This window comes from Odontesthes bonariensis, chromosome 15, assembly GCF_027942865.1.
Source record: "Odontesthes bonariensis isolate fOdoBon6 chromosome 15, fOdoBon6.hap1, whole genome shotgun sequence".
In the NCBI taxonomy this organism is placed as follows: Eukaryota; Metazoa; Chordata; class Actinopteri; order Atheriniformes; family Atherinopsidae; genus Odontesthes; species Odontesthes bonariensis.
Window position 1 is genome coordinate 18,241,433 of NC_134520.1, and position 18,471 is coordinate 18,259,903.

General features: G+C 41.8%; 1 protein-coding gene across 3 annotated transcripts in view; it reads right to left on the bottom strand.

Annotated features, from left to right (window-relative positions):
* Positions 1-18,471, bottom strand: part of agbl4 (AGBL carboxypeptidase 4) — a 305,045-nt gene that overhangs the window by 266,477 nt on the left and 20,097 nt on the right. For all 3 annotated transcript variants that reach the window (XM_075485313.1, XM_075485311.1, XM_075485312.1), the window contains one exon: positions 16,511-16,635. In XM_075485313.1, coding sequence (XP_075341428.1) covers positions 16,511-16,635 — 125 coding nt within the window. The remainder of the gene's footprint in view (positions 1-16,510; positions 16,636-18,471) is intronic.

The following is an 18,471-nucleotide window of genomic DNA, read 5'->3' on the forward strand; positions in this document are numbered from 1 at the left end:
ACTGACAGCCACATAGAGTAAATTAGCCCAACTGTAACTGACCTGACCTTACCCCATGGGGTGGGATCAGTCTGAAAGTGTCTCCTCCAAAATGCTGCTGCATCACTTTCTGGCTTCTACTCTTAATGCAGTCAAAAACAAAACATGGTTATTCTTAGCAGTAGAAAAAGAAAATAGCGGTAAAAAAAAAAAATAATACAGCCAGTACATTAAAGTAATGACTGAAATGTAAAAAAAAAAAAAAAAAAAAAAAACAGCAAATGCTCCTTTAAAAATTAAAGAAAGTGTCGCACTAAAGCAGCATTGTTTGGTGCCACTCGTGTACAGATTTAGAGTAATATCGTACATTACGAAATACAAATACGCCCATTTTACTTATTGAAACAGCGGACATGAACAACAAGTTAAAAAAAATAAAATAAAGAAGACGTCAGAAGCAGAGCATGTGAACGGAGCGGAGCATGGAGCGGACGGTGGAGCGGAGCAGTGAAATATGGTGAGAGCGGAGAGCGGTTTTCAATTCAAAAGTCGGAGCGAGGATTTCGCTCCGCTCCAGTTCGCTCCGATGCGCTCACAACGTCAATTAAAAATGTCGGATTATAAAATTTGTAAAATAACATTTTTGATTTAATGTAGTCTAGTGTAAGAAATTAATAATTAAATAGGAAACGTGAATGGAGCGAGATGGTACGTTCACAGCTGGGGACAAGCAGCCACGCGGGCCTTGTCACCCGTAGTAAATGAGGAAATGAGCAATTCAAGTCGAGGGCGCAACGGTGTGTTCTATGTGTGGCGGAGCTAGCATTAGTTGCAGAGAGAGTGCGGATAATAAACAGGGAAACGCCCGAACTGTAAAGCCTACAAACGCTATCGAGCGTGGATTGTGTATTTCGTCTGGAGTTTTGGGACACGGGAACGCTCGGAACAGGTCAGGTACCGTGAAGACATATTCCCCTTTCTGATTGTCTGAATTAAGCTGACTGCTCAGGTGCTAGTTCTAACCGTGACCCTCGTTTCCTCTGCTTTGCTTCCGTTTCTGCTGATGCTCTCGCGGCCACACACACACACACACACACACACACACACACACGCACGCCTCTCCCTCCTCCTGCCTAGCCCAGCCTGGGCTCTCTCTTTGCTGTGTCGTGTGATGCATATTTAAGCTGAGTAATCTGGTGGGCTTCGTCCTGACGTGGTAGTTTTCTACCTGGCGCCCAACATTTTCGAAACATTATTTTTTGTACGTCAGAGTGGCGATAATTTAACAGCCAGGTAAATAAGACAATACACCGGTCACATCATTAAATCAAACGCCGTGTGTCCCAGGGCCCTGTCATAATTACGTGAAGTAAAATGTCAGAAAATTCCTTCTCCTGAAAATTTGAGCGAGCGTGGAGCGATTTCGCCTGAGCAGCAGGAAAATTAAGGTGAGCGCGGAGGGAGTTTTGAGCGGAACGTCCTGGCTCAACTTTGAGCGGGGAGCAAATGAGCGAACATCCTCCTGAGCGGGGAGCGGGAATTGCGCTGCGCTGCGCTCCGCTCCGTTCACATGCTCTGGTCAGAAGTCAGTTTTTCCAAGATACAGGTAGCCATTTTATCCCGTATTGCAAATTGATAGAATGTTCCGGTTTCCGGCCACATGTCTGTCAAAATGGGCTACGTGGGCGAATTACCAAAAACCAGTGGACCGAAAACGTGCTAACACAGTCAAGCATCACGCAAAGAGCAACAACACAGGACACAGCGAGTGACCCAGTTAACCTAAGCAGAACTTTCTGGATGAACAGCAGGAAGGGGACGTCGGCGTTCTGTTGCAGACCAGTGAAAGCTACACAGAGATCGGGACTTCGACTCGGTCACTCTCTCTTTTCCTCGACTTGGCGTCCATCATCAACACTTTCTCCAATCTTCTAACCTCTGCTACAACGCGACAATGAAAAACACAGAGCTTACTCATTGTTCACCCTACCAAAACCTGTTGGTACGGTGGTACCGTGCACCTGCTCACCAGGAGTCACATACTGCCAGATCCAGCAACTGGAGATGAGAGCCGGCCGCATTCTCCCCAATTGAATTCTATACATTCTTAGAATGATTTTCAATCTATTATTCTTAGCTAAATATTCTAGATACCACTGCTTTGATCAACTGCAGCACAACGTCTGCGTGGACCTTCATGAATCAAAGAAAATTTCGCTTTGCATCTTTTGATTTCAGTACCGTAGTTTAAGTATAAACCAGCAAAAAACTGGAGGCAAAGGCTAGTGTGGCAAACAGTAAAACTATTCCAGAAACGCAGAAGGAGACTGCAGCGTAGGAAATAGGAACACAAAGAAGTTGGTATTAATCTACGTAGCACCTTTACCCTGTTTGGGTTCCACACCAGATTAAAGCTATAGCTCAGATTTTTCCCGTTAGCGTGGTGTGTCAATAGCTAATGAACACGTAGAAATGGACTGGCACGGTGATGCCACAAACACCCCGACCGCTGGGGACAATTAGCTGCATGCTCTAACAAACTGCAGATTTAGCCTGTACTTTACTGAAGTGCATTCATCACAGGCCAATATAAAGACCACTCAAAGCAAAGTACTCTGTTAGAATTATAGCTATTTATCAATAGAAATGAATCAGAAATGAACTTGCTCTCCTCTCATAAAATTCTCCTCCTATTTGCTCCCTGCGAACGTGACATGAAGGAGATATACTTCCCCCACTCTATTGTCAGTCAGACTAACAGGTGGATGGAAGGGTGGACTGACAAACAAGTAGCAAATGGAATAACAATAAAATCCGTTGTACGACTCTGCAGGCAGTCACCTCAAAAGGTGCATATTTTAATAGTATGTCGTCAGCAGTCGCCATACACAATAAAGCAGCAGTCTGCAGACAGCTTAGCCCATCAGCACACTGTTAAACTACAGCCATCAGTGTCCCCTCCCCCCTCTAGATCTAAACTCTCATCTCCAGCACCAGGAGAACAATCTGCCGAGTAATTAGCCTCCTCCAGCAGACAGTTACAGAGAGAAGGAGGACGTTTGGCTTGATTAAATTATTAAACCACACAAACAAAAAAACAAAAGCAGCATCAAAGAGGCACTGCAGCTCTCCTTCAAAGCTCCTCGCTGTTCCCTAAATACAGAATACAGAGAACGTGTTCTCCCGAGCCACCAGTTGGCATAATTAGCTAAATGTGAACATTTGTGCACGAGTGTGTACGTGTTTGCTGTGATTGGGCCCCGTCCTCAAACTGCGATCTGAAATAAGCAAGTGGTTAACAACAACATGAAGCCAGGAAACACAACATACACACACATCATGCACGTCTGCACACATACACATTAAACAATACTCTAATTACAACATTTATAACTCCCCCTTTCCTCCTGTGCCTCCCCAGCCCCCAACCCGCAAATCTGTGAATCTGGAATTGAATTTAGCCCAAGTTGAAGGCTGCGCTGGCATGAAAAGACTATTTGATTAGAACGGCAGTTGTTTCATTTGTGGTGCAGCAGATTGCAGAGCCTCTCTATCCGGTGTGCAATCTGTATTCATTACTCTGTGTAAAAGGATGATCCATGTCCTGACACCAGGCTCATCATTTCATGCAGATGCACAGCAGCTCCACAAGGCCCTCACCGAGTCGCCATAAAAAGCCTCCTGCTGGAACCGCAGCTCCCCTGGTTACCACTTTCTCACTCCTTCCCAGTTCTCTTTTCCTAAAGCAAAGTTGTTCCACTTATTTCTTTCATCACTTTTTGACTTGAGATGAATAAAGCTTATCATTACGGCGCTTAGCTCGAATCAGAATAATAGGTCTGAAAATTTTTTTGGGGAAAAAAAAAAATAAATATGCTATACTATCAAACATTATTTCACAATCTAAAGAACTATGAATCTCTCAAGAGGCACGGCACTTTTTTATTTCCTTCTCTCTCTGTGCCCCTTATTTTCTCCCCACAGTCATTGCCCTTGTTCATTTCTTTTTCTGCCAAGCTGTGCCTCAGAACTCTGCTCTTTCCACTCAAGGACTAAAGAAAAGGAAAAAAAAGGCCAGTTGGCCCCCTACCACCACCTGTCTCTAAGTCATCAGCTCTTAAAATGTGGCCAACGGAGCACCAAAGAAACTTTTCGGATCTTATCGTGTCTCGTGGAAATCCACAGTTTTATCGCGTACTGTGATATTGCAGCACAATGTTGAAATCAGCATGCCTTTTCCCCTGCAAATTACCTCTCTTTTCATTTGGTCGTTAACGTGGCCAAAAAAAAAAAGCTGCAATTCAATAACAAAAATGCAGTTGGTTTCACGAGATGTAACAGCCACCACACAGATGATTAAAAACGCAATTATACATCGGAGCAAAAGTTTGACAATCCTCCACATAAAGCACCGTCCTCTGAGTGCACACGTTTCGGACTCCAAAAGTATCACTCGAATTTGGAAACGATCAAACAGCAGCCTCAGAGGTCCGGAGAATAACTTCTAGTGACATGAACAGAAAATTGCAATCAACTGAATATTCCCCACTTCACCCTCAATTTCCGAGCGTGTCAGAAAAACAAGCTAAAAGCCTCCTTTAGAGCCGGTGTTGGGTTTGTCCCTTGTAGGCTAGTTTGGTGACAGAGAGCTGAGGCGCGTATATATGAACTGCTCACTTTAAAGGAAAGGTGACATGGCGGTTCCGATCTTTACACAATTCCACACTAATGGAGATACAATTCAGAGTATCACATCTCATCTGACACGCAGTCATCAAAACTAAATCAAAGCAGTAAAAAAAAAAAAACATTTTTACACTCCAAGGCTCTTTGGGCTTTTACTTCAGGGTGTATACATTTTAAGATATGATGTATGTTCAAACGCATGTTTTAAAAAGAAAAACGGTCGGCTGTTAGAATATATGGCACCTAGATACCTTCAAGCATTTCTCTTATTCAAGCCAGTTCTGTGAGAATGACGAGAAACGGGGACAAGTGGGTGTGTCTGAATCCAGTTGTATGGCCAAAGGAACGGTGTCTTACCAGGAGAATGTGATTCTCCTAAACAATGATGAGTGCTTCCATTTTCCTGCACTTGTTCAGTATTTTGGTCGGTCACAGCACAGTGTAATTTTACAAAGAAAGGCCGGAACACGTTCTTCTATTTGATTTTTTTTTACTTATCCTGCGTGGTTTCTGTTTGTGCCCACCACGGCCATTATCTACCTGAAGCCACTGAAACACAAAGCATCAAGAGTTCGCCAAACACTTTATGTCAGTACTGTATGCGAAATCGAGCCCACATTTGTTCCATCTACCTCTGCACTCTGAACAAGAGGCCAGTGATGACTGTCTTGGTAGGCGCATTACTGATGTTTCCGTGCCAGCTATACAATCTATCAGTGCTTCATGACGTATCGCACATAAACTAAAACTCGGGCCGTATTTTGTTATATCTAAAGCTTCAATACCATGATCACTGTAAATGGCTGCCATCTCTTTCTGTATTTTCTCAAAGAAAGCTGTAACAGAACAGTATGAAGCATAGATACTCGGCAAAGCATTGTTGTCGTTTATAAGTCGTTTTATAAGAAACTGTGAGATAAGAGAGCTACGCGTGAGTCTGAATAAACAGAGTCTAAACAAAAAAAGCCTGTTTCATATCAAAACATGCCCTTAAGCTCTGCACCTACCTTCTTTTTTTTTTTTTTTTTCAAAGTAAATCAAGCTAAAAATAAGGCAATGAATTTTTATAAGGAACTTTATGTCAGCGGAGATAACCCAGGAAAAACTAATTCCGCTATCAGGGAGACAATTTGAAGATTCATTCTGTACTGTTTTCATTTCCCATCGTCTATGTCTCTACACAGTGATCTGGAGAGGATCTGCTTCAACGTTAAGGAAGCATGCCTTCACAGAACAAGGTTACTTGCCCAACCCTCCCAGACACAACTGACTTGTGTCTTATGTATAGAACCACACTAGTATTTCAATCGTTTCTTATTGGGGTCTGAAACAAGGATTGCAGTTTCTGGACCTATGTAGCATGTGTCTGCAGTGAAATAATCTCTTTCAAGGAGTGTAAGGAGGGGAAGCTTAGAATATTTAGTTACAAAGATGAAGAAGACCACACGCAATGGATACATGCCAATCTATCGTGTGGCGTATGCTATCAGAAAACCTGATGACAAACACATCCGTGTGTCTGGGTCTGAGTCTAATCCCAGAGCTGTTTTTTTTCCCCATAAGCAGATTCAGTGTGGCCCTGCCACAAGCAACTGCTACCAACCAGTTGTTGGCAGGGCATATTCTCTTAAGCTACGCTACGCCAGCAACAATTAGCCCATGTTCATCCAGTGGAACTCACTGGAGACTTGTCTATCTTCTTTTTCCTCTTTCACTGGAGGACATCACAACTCAGACATGACGGCAGAGAGACATAAGAAGCACAGAGGACGAGATGGGATGAGACAGCAGTTGAACCGACACGGGTGAGGTGGAGGGTTTGTAAACCCTTTTGTGAGCCTGCGAAGACAGGAAGTAGCTAAGGTAAAGTCTGACGCAGTGATCTACACAGAAACGGCAGAGACAGGCCTTCTAAACCAGAGCATTGTCCACTCTGTGAGCTTTGTGAGCTTAGATAACAACCTCTGCTGTTAAGGATCGGACGGATGTTGCACACCACAGCCAGCAGCTGACTTCCCAAAACTGCCAGCTAAAACTTCTATTCAGAGCGACAGGGAAATATATTGGTTGTGTAATTTCTCGTAAATGCACTAGTGCTGCTGCTCCTCCTATAACATCTCTTCCTGCCTCTGTCCCTTCTGCATGGAGAAAGCAATCAATGCGCTTCACATCAATTAAGCTGCTCTAGCGGGACTATCTCTTCGTCTCATGGTGTTTTTCTCTGTTTTTCATTCCTCCCCCTTCACTTTAAACCTTTTTAATGATGTGGCTTCAAGCTGATAAGTACATTTCACAATTAGAAAATGACACATTGTAAAGGATGTTTAAAGGCAGTTTTAAACCCGATGAAAGATATGAAATATTTGATCTTTTTACAGAAACACATGTAACCAACCTGCTCATCAGCATTGTATGGCGTTAAGCTATTCGGTCTAGAGATGATTACTCACTTTACCAGAGGCCTGGGGTAAACAGTAGAAATGTTTACTGATGACTGCTGTGCTTTCTAAGGTTGTGCTCTCGAGCCCCCTGAATTACACCTCAGAGATTCATTTAACACACATTGTTCATATTTTAGTTGATAAATCACACATAAATAAAACAGAGTAAAACATTACGTAAGTTATATTAAACTAATAACCATTTATTTGAGCCCACAGTTGAAAATGATAAGCCCAAACACAATGGCAAGAAATGCAGGACACTGACAAAACCATACACAAACAAGAAAAAGAAAAATACCCGGCCGGGGTTAAGCAAAGTTATTGTGGGTACCCTGATGGCGCGCGATGGAGCTCATACCCTCTATTGACCTGAAGCGCTTACTCACAGACAGCCGACAATGTAATCCACCTCGTATCCACAAACGCAACATCCACCGATGTCACCCGAGTACCGACTCCATGACCATCCAAGGTAACGGTTTTCTGACATGAAGTAGCCTCCTCTGTTGGTCTTAACACCGCGACCCGGTCTTAACAGGCTAGCGGAGTCTCCGTAGTTGGCTGTTCGTTAGATAGCATTATCCAACTGTCAGTGTCAAACGGTAGAAAGTATCCAACTGTCAAACGGTAGAAAGTGAACTAAACTTCTCAAACGAAACATAACTCATGAACTGAAACCAAACGGACACAGAAAGACAGTGTGTCGAACTGCTCTTTCTCCTAAACGTCTGTAGTTGACATGTTGACTTAAAAATAACTAATTAAACTCTTTTCCAACTCGGTATCGAAAGATGTCTCTCCCGTTCACAATCCCCTCCTACGCTCCTCTTCCCGTTCCCATGACAACCTGGTAACCCTGTCAACTGAACAGCAGGCCGTATAGGAAGCTATAATACTCCGTCAACAAAATAAAAGTTCATATAACAAGTTGTCTACAATGTTATAAATACAATACATTACATTAGATGCTTATTAAAACTCTTATTTAAAACATATATTAGTGCACCAAAACATATCAACACATACTTGGCTTTAGCCAATATTTCAGGTGTGTTACACACATTCAAGTTAAAAGTTAAGGAATACAGAGCATACTGAACATAGGGGCTGAAAGTGCAGGGGCTGATACACTAAACACTTTAAACTGAGAGTTCCTTAAATAAAAAGAAGATGTCCAAACACCTTTAAGTATCATCCTTGCGATTGACTTAAAATGACCAATTACATATTCAAAGTTTATCCTTAACTTCTGAAGCTAGTAATCTTAAACTCCTTAAACTTAGTTGAACCATTGGACTAAACCAATAAACAAGGGAAAATACATCGTTCACATCTTAACCAGAATATAACAGTATATGGGGACAAATGAAGGAATTGAGCGTGTCGAAATAAAAATGTTCAATGACACCGAGAACCCACCGATACTGCTGACAATAAACTGTTGATTTTGCAAGACGGAGCTGACTGGCAGGCAGGTAATGACCCTCTTTCAAAGCTACTAAAAGCAGCAGGACAATTGACAAAAACACTTATCCTTCATTATTACCTCATAATTTAAGCAAAGTAAAAGGTCTGAAGTGTGGCGTGTGCATTGAAAAGTTGCTTTTCTGAACCAACATGTGGTCAAAGAAACGTTCAATGCAATAGTTGAAACTTAGGCTATGGAAGGAAAACAACAGACAGATAGCACGTCCATTAGCCAAAGTATTTTGCACAGAAAAAAAAAGAAAAACCCCGGAGGGTTTGTAATGGCTCTGATGCACAGGATATAACATCATCTGTAAAGCATGTGGAGGCAGTGTGAAGGCATGGACATACATGGCTTCCATTAGCGCTGGGTCACTTGTGTTCATTGATGATGTGCCAGAAAACAGAAGCAGTTCAATGAATTCTTCAGGGTAAGGGGAAATACTGTCTGCTCACATTCAGCCAGATTAGATGGAGCTTCTCAGTAGAGATGGACAATGACCCAGGAGATATACTATAAAAGCAACACGGCAATTCTGAGGGTAAGGAAGAGGAAGATTCTGCAAAAGCCATTTCAGTCACCTGATCTTAACCGGATCAAGATCCATTTTCACTTGCTTTAGACAGAAATAAGCATTATAAAGGAGGAACTTGCTTTTGTGGTGATGTACGTAGGTTTAAAGCTTTCCTGCAGCGATTACCTGCAAATAATTCCAGAGAAAAAAAACATATAAGCCGTCTGTAAAATTACATCTTAGACTCCAAAATCTTTCCACCAATGAGGATGTGAATACGATCCAATTAAAGAAGAACTGAAAAAATTGTGTCCACGTGTCTCAAATTTGCCTATCACTGAGGCTACGGCTACACGAAAACGAAACGAGGTTTTTTTTGAAAACGGGTACGAAAATTCTTGCGACCACACGGAAACGCGCTGCTGTAAAGACTCAGGTCCAGACAAAAACGGATGAAAACGATGAAACGATGCAGTACACACGCCACTGTGTCACGCCACGCTGTGAGACAATAGAGAAGTGTTAAAATTGGCTCACAGCGTCAACGTGTGACTGACGCAAAAACGTTTTAGCTGTAACAATGGAAACGAAACGAGGCCGTTTTCAAACTTTCCCACTCTGGAACCCGTTTTCAAAAACTATCGTTTTGGGGTAGTGGGAACGCCGGCTCCGTGTGGCCGCGACAGCGAAACGATAAGAAAAAGTATCGTTTACAGTGAAAAACGTTTTCGTGTAGCCGCAGCCTGAGTCACTGATGGCAACTCCAAAGCACATTCTGTGGAAAGCAGCAGCTGCAGGAAAATAACTCCAACTTTTATAACCAAGAAAGGTTCAATAATGCTTCTATGATTCAATAATATTTCTGTTTTTACGATTCATGTTTAATAATTCACTAATATGTATCGCTGAGCACTGTCAGGAAAAGTAAGGCAATGATGACACTTTAGGGATTCTTTGTAACACACAGTCTATTCTTTTTCTGTTCATTTTTTCCTCCTGATTATCGAGAGTAATTGCCCTACACTGTGCTTTCTCTTAACAAGTGAGGCTTACAAATCACCCCTGCTGCAGTTGGAGGACTTGAAGGCACTTGGTGCAAGGTTTTACTGCCCGTCTTCTATGAATGGCTCCCTAAAGGCTCCTATGATAATAGCTCACAGCCGTGCCCTTCACGGAACCTGACACAGAGCACACCCCTTAAGCAGAATGGAAAGGCATGTCAGCTTACTCAATGGGGTGTCATATCAATTCACCCACTGGTTTCTGATCATGGGTAGAGGCTGGCATGAAACAGTGGTGCATGAAACTTGAAATTTACTGCAGTTTGGACATGGGATGCAAACTTTTTTGATCATGCAGTTCCTTTTTAGGGTAAATGAGGTATGATATGTCTTTTCCCTCTATGTGATTTTCTCTACATTAATGTGCATCTTGCCATGTGGAATAAGGTAAAATTACTGATGAAAACAAAATCACAGAAGTGCATCTGACAACTTAGATTCAGATTCATTCTGGCACTTTTATTGCAAATATCTGTGAAAAGAGAGAACCAGAGTGACACCGCTCTCTCCAGAAGTTGGAAACACAAGAGAAACAAAATTGGGAAGGACCACAGTACCAAAATTAAGATATTTGGAGTAACCGATCTAACTGAAGAGTATACAGCCATTCTAGAAGTTATGTTAGCCTATGCTGAATGTGCTAAGGGTACCATTTATAAGTCCATTCACAAACACAGTCAACATGCGTTTGGGAAGTGAAATACAGACTGCGCCCAGTCACAAAACAGAACAGTAGTTCTGACAATTAAAACAAGGTTTACAAATCGTTTACCACACGTAACATTCTAAAGCACAAATAAACACTTTCATACTTCTGCACACATCTGCACAACCTCATAGGAAGGTGCTGCATTGTGAGATTTGACAAGAAAGCCCCCGCTCTACTGGTGGACCGAGAGCACAGATGTCTGCTGCACTGTGGGAGGAGATGGCAACTTGAACTGATTTGAACTGCTATGTTTTTCTAGTATTCACAGCTGTTCTCTGTGATTAGCTGATGTCTATTCCTGCGTTGCCTCTGGGTTGCAGTCCTAAATATCCAGAACACGGTAAAACAAGAATAAATGACAAAAATACAAGTTGGGGGGGGGCTTCTGCATAGAAAAATACACCTTTTCACATTTCATAAGACGTAATTGAGAGTGATCTTTTCTTCATTAGTAAGTTAGCTGCTCTTTGGCTGTCCCTACAGTTGTAGGATATAACACCGCTGAGCATATTTACAGCCGTACACATGAATTTGTTGTCACGTTAAAGAGGACAAAAAGATGCCACCAAAAGCCACCAAAATGCGGTATCCCAGCCCTCTAGGCACTGTGGGGCAGTTTCAGGCCCAGGAATGCACACAACAAAAGTTTGTGTACTTCAAAATGAGCCAAAAGCACAAAGTTTTAGGGCTCACAAACTTCTCCAGTGTTGCTTTGAGGCTTTTAAGTCGTTTTAAGGGCTCCACAGCATTTTGAGGTAAATGATATCAACGGCATTCTACATTTTTGTCACATAACTACTCACAAAGAAAAATAAAAGCAAAGTGGATTGGCCAACAAAGTGTGTTAACAATGAAGTCATACTTCATATAATTAAGTTTAAGTCTACATAAGGGCTTTTTTTGTCAAATATTTTCCCGTAGAGAAAAGAAACTGACAAAACCAAGCGAAAAAGCCCAAATGGTTACATTGTCCCAGTCATGCCGACCTACTAAACCAGAATTAGTCTTTGCTTTCTGAGAAACGTGAGTGGTTCCATAATCGCAAAAAAGGAAGGACGTACAAAAAAAAGAGACATCCATCCAGCCATCCATCATCACTGGTGCTACGGTGAAGCCAATTTCCACAAAGCAGCTAAGCTGATTGAGGCAGACCAAATCTGTTTCAACAGCTTACATTCCTTCAAAATGGCCATCTCACTTCGAATATCACGGGCTTTTACTGTTCCCCATTCCCTTGGCTCAGGCTGAGAGTTAGCAAGGCTTAGCTGGATGAAACACTCCAACAGCCCAGTTCTTCCCTGGAACCCACTGATATCTCTATAGCACAGCCTCTCCCCCCCATACTGTAGCTACACTTTGTTGGTTTATTCTCGCAAGCAATTATTCTTCGTCTATGTCATTTTTATGCTTTATTCTTAGTTTCATATCAAAACATTATGACTATTTCTGTGTAAACTAAAGATTTATTGGAATTCCGATCGTTGTAGACATAAACACAATGCAATCACAGTGTCTGCATAGACATACACTGTAAACACACCTTTGTAAAATGCACAGGCAGCACGTAACTACAACACCTTATAGTGGAGTAGATTAAATTCACACAAGACCTTTCTGAAGAAGGAAATTGGACAGATAAGAAACAGCTCCCTCTGAACAAAAACCTTGGCCCTATGCAGAGAAAACAGAAGTGGAAATAGTTGTTGCCACTGCACCCATCTTTGTCACCTGCGTGCCATGTTCATATACCTGATATTTAAAAATCTTAAGCCATTATCATGATCCCTCTACTTTGTCACATTCTTTGTCTCTCTCACACTTTTTCAGTCATTTTGCCTCTACAGCAAATATCCTGTCAGTCTCGGCTGCAGCCTGCTGGTGCTGGTCTATCTGGCCCTGGAATCGATCCGGCTCCAGGCCGAGGTCTCCCATTCATCTCAGTGCCATAAAATGTGATTAGTGCCGACTACAGCACTGCGGGGAGATGGGCAGATAGGCCTGATGGCCCCAGATAGGCTGGGCTGGACACTCAACAGGAAGACAGCAACGACAGCACACAGTGGATTCTTCTTTGATGTCTTTCGGTCCTTTGTCTTCCTTTCTCTCTGTCACTTTCTATTTACTCATTTTTCATTCTAATTTTTGTCAACCTCTGTCTCATTCCATCTCTCCCTCTGTCTATATATTTGTCCATCTTCTCTCTCTCTCTCTCTCTCTACTTTATCGCTCACTATTTCTAAAGCTGACAAGTGTTGCTGTGCTGCACACAAATTACAGAACAGCAGTCAAACTTAAATGCCAATACTGTCAGCCTTACCCTCTCTTTATAAAGTAATGTTATACTCAAATGATGGAAAACTACATATAGTTCACCTGTGAGGCATGTGACTAGGGCTGTCGCGGTAAATATTGCGATATGAAGAAGCCCACCACGCTTCATGATGGGCCATCGCCATCACCGCACATCACCTGATCCACAACACACGTTGAGAAGGACACAATGGCAGTTGCACTGGTATCAAAACTAAATGTTACTTCGCCTCTTTGGGAGCATTTCGGCCTTCAGCCAAATGAAAAGGGGGAACCAGCCAATTTAAGTGAGGCAATCTGTAAAATCTGCGGCAAAACGGTTCAAGGAAAACGAGGAAACACAACAAGTTTAAGGGCTCACCCAGCAAGCTGCCACCCAACTATTGGGGCGCAGTTGCCGCCGCCACCTGCCACTCAGTGGAGTTACATGGCACTGTAAAAATCGGATTAATGGCTAAATTACAATAAGACTGAGTTATTTAATTCATGTATACACCTTAGTTTGACTAAAAATTGGATCGGATCGGGTTACTCAGAGTTGGATTAAGACCCTGAGATAAATAGGTTGAAAGTCACACTAAACCTGCTTGCAGACGGTGAAGCACATGGTGAATTGGACTTTACGTTATGCGCATGCTCGAGATTTTTTCCCGGGGTGGAGACCCGGAAGTCAAAGGAGACGATATTAAGTGTTATTGTCACCGCCGTCGGAAAGAAACAAACAATGCGATGGAGAATGCGCCTACATACATCGCGTTTGTGCAAAAAGCAGCTCATCACAAACGAAATGTAGAGGGACGTAGCTTCATCTGGCTCTTCGTGCGCCATCTTTCTCGAATGCCTGAGTTTGTTGTTGTTGGTGGTGAAGAGGTCAACTGGAAGTGGCTCTATTAGCAATAGTTGAAATGGGTAAAGCCATAGACATTATCTTTTTTATGTCTATTATCATTATCTTTATAATGTCTATTATCATTATCTTTATTATGTCTATTATCATTATCTTTATTATGTCTATTATCATTATCTTTATAATGTCTATGGCTATCAAATAAGGCGTTTAATCCAACTATAGCTATAATCGACTTAATTTCATCATGTAGACCCACAGAGTCGCGGAGCAGCTCATGTCGGGGCTCGCCGACAGCTTGGAGTCGGCGAAGCCTTCTCTCGAGTCGCCAAGTACAGCAGAGACAGTGACAGACATAAACGCCTAACAGGCGCTGTTACACGGTATGTTTAGGTGGTTGACCTGCTGAAGTCACGGACAAGCACGTCTGCAACCGTCCCGAAGAGAGCCAGAGCAGACCTGGAGCTCACTCGCTACCTGCAGAAGGAACCCATCGACCCCTCTCAGATCCTCTCTCAAACCGCTGGTTTCCCCTGCGCGTTACATAACCGATCAAATCATCGTCCTTTTTGTGTGAGTGCGTGAATGTGAAATTATAGTGCCTGGTACATCTCATTTTATATACTTAATTCAAAAACAAAAAACAAAATGGGCACTATTTTTTTATTCCAGTAAGATGCTGCAGCCAAATTTGCATTTAAAAGTTCAGCCTTCTCCTGAATATTTTGTTTTTAATTAGTAGAAGAAACAACTTGCATCTCGCATCTGTGCCGTTACCGCCCTTTGTTCTGCATTCAATAAAATAAAGTGTTATAAAATTGCCATGTCTTTTTTTAATAACCTTTTTTAAATGTGTAAGCGCCATGTTTCAGAGGAAACATCGCAACGAGTTTAGTAATTTAGTAATTAACAAACAAAGCTCAGAATAACTTCTGTGGTGACTGGGCCCAAATTTTAAATGCATTGAGTTTTAGTAGAAGGCAAAGCAGTAAAATCTGTGCTGGAGTTGTAAACAAGTTACGTTATAAAACTGTAATATTCCAGCAACATCTTCTGTTCATCCAAACCTAGTTGAAATTCAATAGCTTTCAAAGAAACTCAGCACACTGTTCACGATTGGTGTCCCGCTGGAAACACACAGTCTGGTATCGCATTCAATTATTTCTAAGATAACAATAATCCAACTTTGCCATTGCAAAACATTAACTTTACCTATTTAATAAGTCTTTGGTGGAACAGCTTGTGTGTTTTGTTTGTTGTCCTGCTGCCTGTAGAGATTCGACTCGTGGGCAGATGCTGACATTCTTCTTAAAAATTCACAAGCATAATAAAGAATTAATTGAGCCATCAGCGTTAGCAAGCTGTTCAAATGCAGCAAAACAGGCCTGAACCATGACACTTCCACCACTATACCTCAAAATATAATAAGGTTCTAATACTGGAATGCAGTATTTTCCTTTCTCCAAAGATAATGCTTTTCCTTTAAACCAAAAAGCTCTACTTTGGTCTCGCGCACACAACCAACAGTGTTCCAAAAGCATTCTTGCTGGTCATTGTGATTCAGATGGGCAGTAATGTTATTTTTTGGGGAGCAGAGGATTTATTTTTGCAGCCCTGCTCTGTATACCATTGTTGTCCTGTGTTTTCTTGGTAGTGTATTAATGAACATCAGCGTTAGCCATTGTGTGTTGCTGCTTAGAAATGTCATCCTGGGTTTCCTTGTGACATTGCAGATGGCTACATACCTTTCTCTTGGAGTGATGTTTGTTGGTCGCCCACTTCTCGAGACGGTAACAATGAGTCCAGACTCTACGGAGTTGGTGATGAGATGGTGACCTTTTCCAGCCTGATTATGATCAACTTTTTGTCTTTGTATTTGCCATCATACACTTCCAGAGTCATGTATTTTGAAACTCAGATTTCGCTAGATTCTTGTTTTCAGGGAACCAAACTCACACTTAATTGAAATCCACTGTAATTAAAGCATCTGATTCTAATATAATCGTCAAATCGCTGCTAATCTTAGATGTTCACTTGATCTCACCACTTGCAGATATGACAAATTGAATCTTTTTCTCAGTGCAAGAATGACCAAGTGTAACGTTTTCGTGTAATTCGTCTAATTTGATTCTCGTCTTTTGTGAAAGTTCAGTGATCTTTGAGATCGTATTTGTGCTGGAAGACAGACAATTCTGAAGGGCTAACAAACTTTCAAATGCCACCGTAAACACTTTCTCCAGTCCTGTGTTTTCACCCAAGTTTTCACAATTAGGGTACAAACTAGTGATGCATACTCTGGTATAAAATTGCAGTCACATGACTCATCACTCACTCGTCGATAATACAGAAAGATAACTTTTCACCTCATCTCTGTCTAATTTCTAAAAAGTAGTAACAAGGAGGATAAATCAGTGTGTTCAAACACAGTTAGCATTTGTTACACAAAACATAAAAGGCTGGTATCACCATACAAAAAAACACAGCATGCCAACCTGTGTCTCCCGGACATTCTCCACAGTGAAGTTGAACCAGACTCTGAAGCGTGGGTTGCAGGTGTCAGGCCGAATGAAGAGGTCAAACTCAAAATCACTGATGTAGTCAACGCGGCCCAGGTTCCCTGCAGACAAGGTTAAACAGGTTACACGATGAAAGGCTGAGAAATTCACAACACGGGATCGTCATTGTTAATTTCCTCTGGATTTCCTACAAGTTGTCAGTCAGTGGGCTCAAAACATTTTAGAAAGGCTGCCGTAATGACATGACTCACTTTGCAATGAGGATCCGCTATCAAAGACAAATGTTAAATCAATACATCACAGTCAAGTGTTTACTAATGATGCATCCCTGACATAGTGGCAGCTCGCCTGGCTTATCACCTCAAGCTTCTGCACACCTTTCAACACTGGTGAGTCTCTCAAAACTAAACGACACCCACAGAGAGCAAGTTTAGGTGCAGAAAGACCAACGGGCAGCCCTGTTGCAGCCACCCATATCTGACATTAAAAATAGCATTCACAGCATACAGCAACAGATTATCAGTGGGATTATAATGACATGATTATAATGACATCTATCCTACATATAGGCCTTGTTATTACTCTAATTCGTATGTGGACATACATGTAGCAACACGTGGAAAGGAGAGTACGTGATGATTTAGAAAAGAAAGAAAAATAAATGATCTGGTAAACAGCATGTGATATATTACACCTCGTCATAATCTATTTAACAAAAACTCAGCATTTAACTAAACAAGACTAAATCCAGAAGTGTGTAAAACAAAGTACATCTTTACTCTTTAAAGGGTAAGTAGCAGTCGGGTGCTGCTCATCCGGCGCACTTGATTTTTCTCATCATCAGTAAGTATGTTCCCCTCTTTAAAGCTGAGGTTTCGGCATTTTGTTGGCCTGGAGCGTTCAGGTGTGTGTTCACACGATCCAACGCAAGAAAGAAAGATGTCAGCAGTGATCTCAGACGAGCAGGTTTTTCTGTTCATCAATCAAAGAGGGGTTACAACACCATTCACAAACTGCTTGGAGTCCAGTTGTTCAACATTAAGAAAAAGGATTCAGAGGTGGAAAACATTCAACAGTTGAGTTGAATGGGGTGAATGTCCCAGGAAGTTCAGCCCATTGACAGAGAGAGAAAAAAAAAAATCCAAGAGCGACAACTGACTCCACAGGCCTCAGTTAAATGACACTCAATGTAAGATCTTTGGTCATAATGCACAGCACATCAGCACAAAGACCTCATACCAACTGTCAAGCATGGTGGTGGAGGGCTGATGATTTGGGCTTGTTTTTCAGCCAGGGCCTGAATATCAAAGTATTCTAGAGTCACATCTAAAGTTCGGCTGAAACTGGCTCGTGCAACAGGAACATGACAGCAAACACAGCAACAAATCTACAGAAGAATGACTAAATATCAAGGTGCTGCAATGGTCCAGACAAAGTCCAGACCACAACCCGATTGAAATACTGAGGTGGGACCCTAAGAGAGCTGCGTATTAATGAATGTGCAAATCTCAATGAATTGAAGCAATATTGCAAAGAAGAGCGTTTTCCTCCAGAAAAACGTGACAGACTGTTAATGTCATACAGAAAACAATGAATTCAAGTTATTGCAGCAACAAGTGGTTATACAAGCCGTTGAATCATGGGAAGTCCCTGTTTTTCACCTACTCCTTCTGCATTTTGGCTTTGTTCTGGTTAAATAAATCATTTCATGTACAATATGCCATATATGTTGTTGTTTCTTTGAAGTTGTATTTAGCTCGTTTTAAGGCCTGGTAAGAACCAGAAGATTTTTTATGTCCTGATTCAGAAAACCTTAGAGTTATACTTTCCTTTTCCCTTTGTCTTTGTCTGTTAAAGTGCCAGCAAAAATGAGCGGATGAGAAACGTGCGTTCGCCTTCTCACTGGAGCTGCGAGTGAAAACGATTATACAACAGCT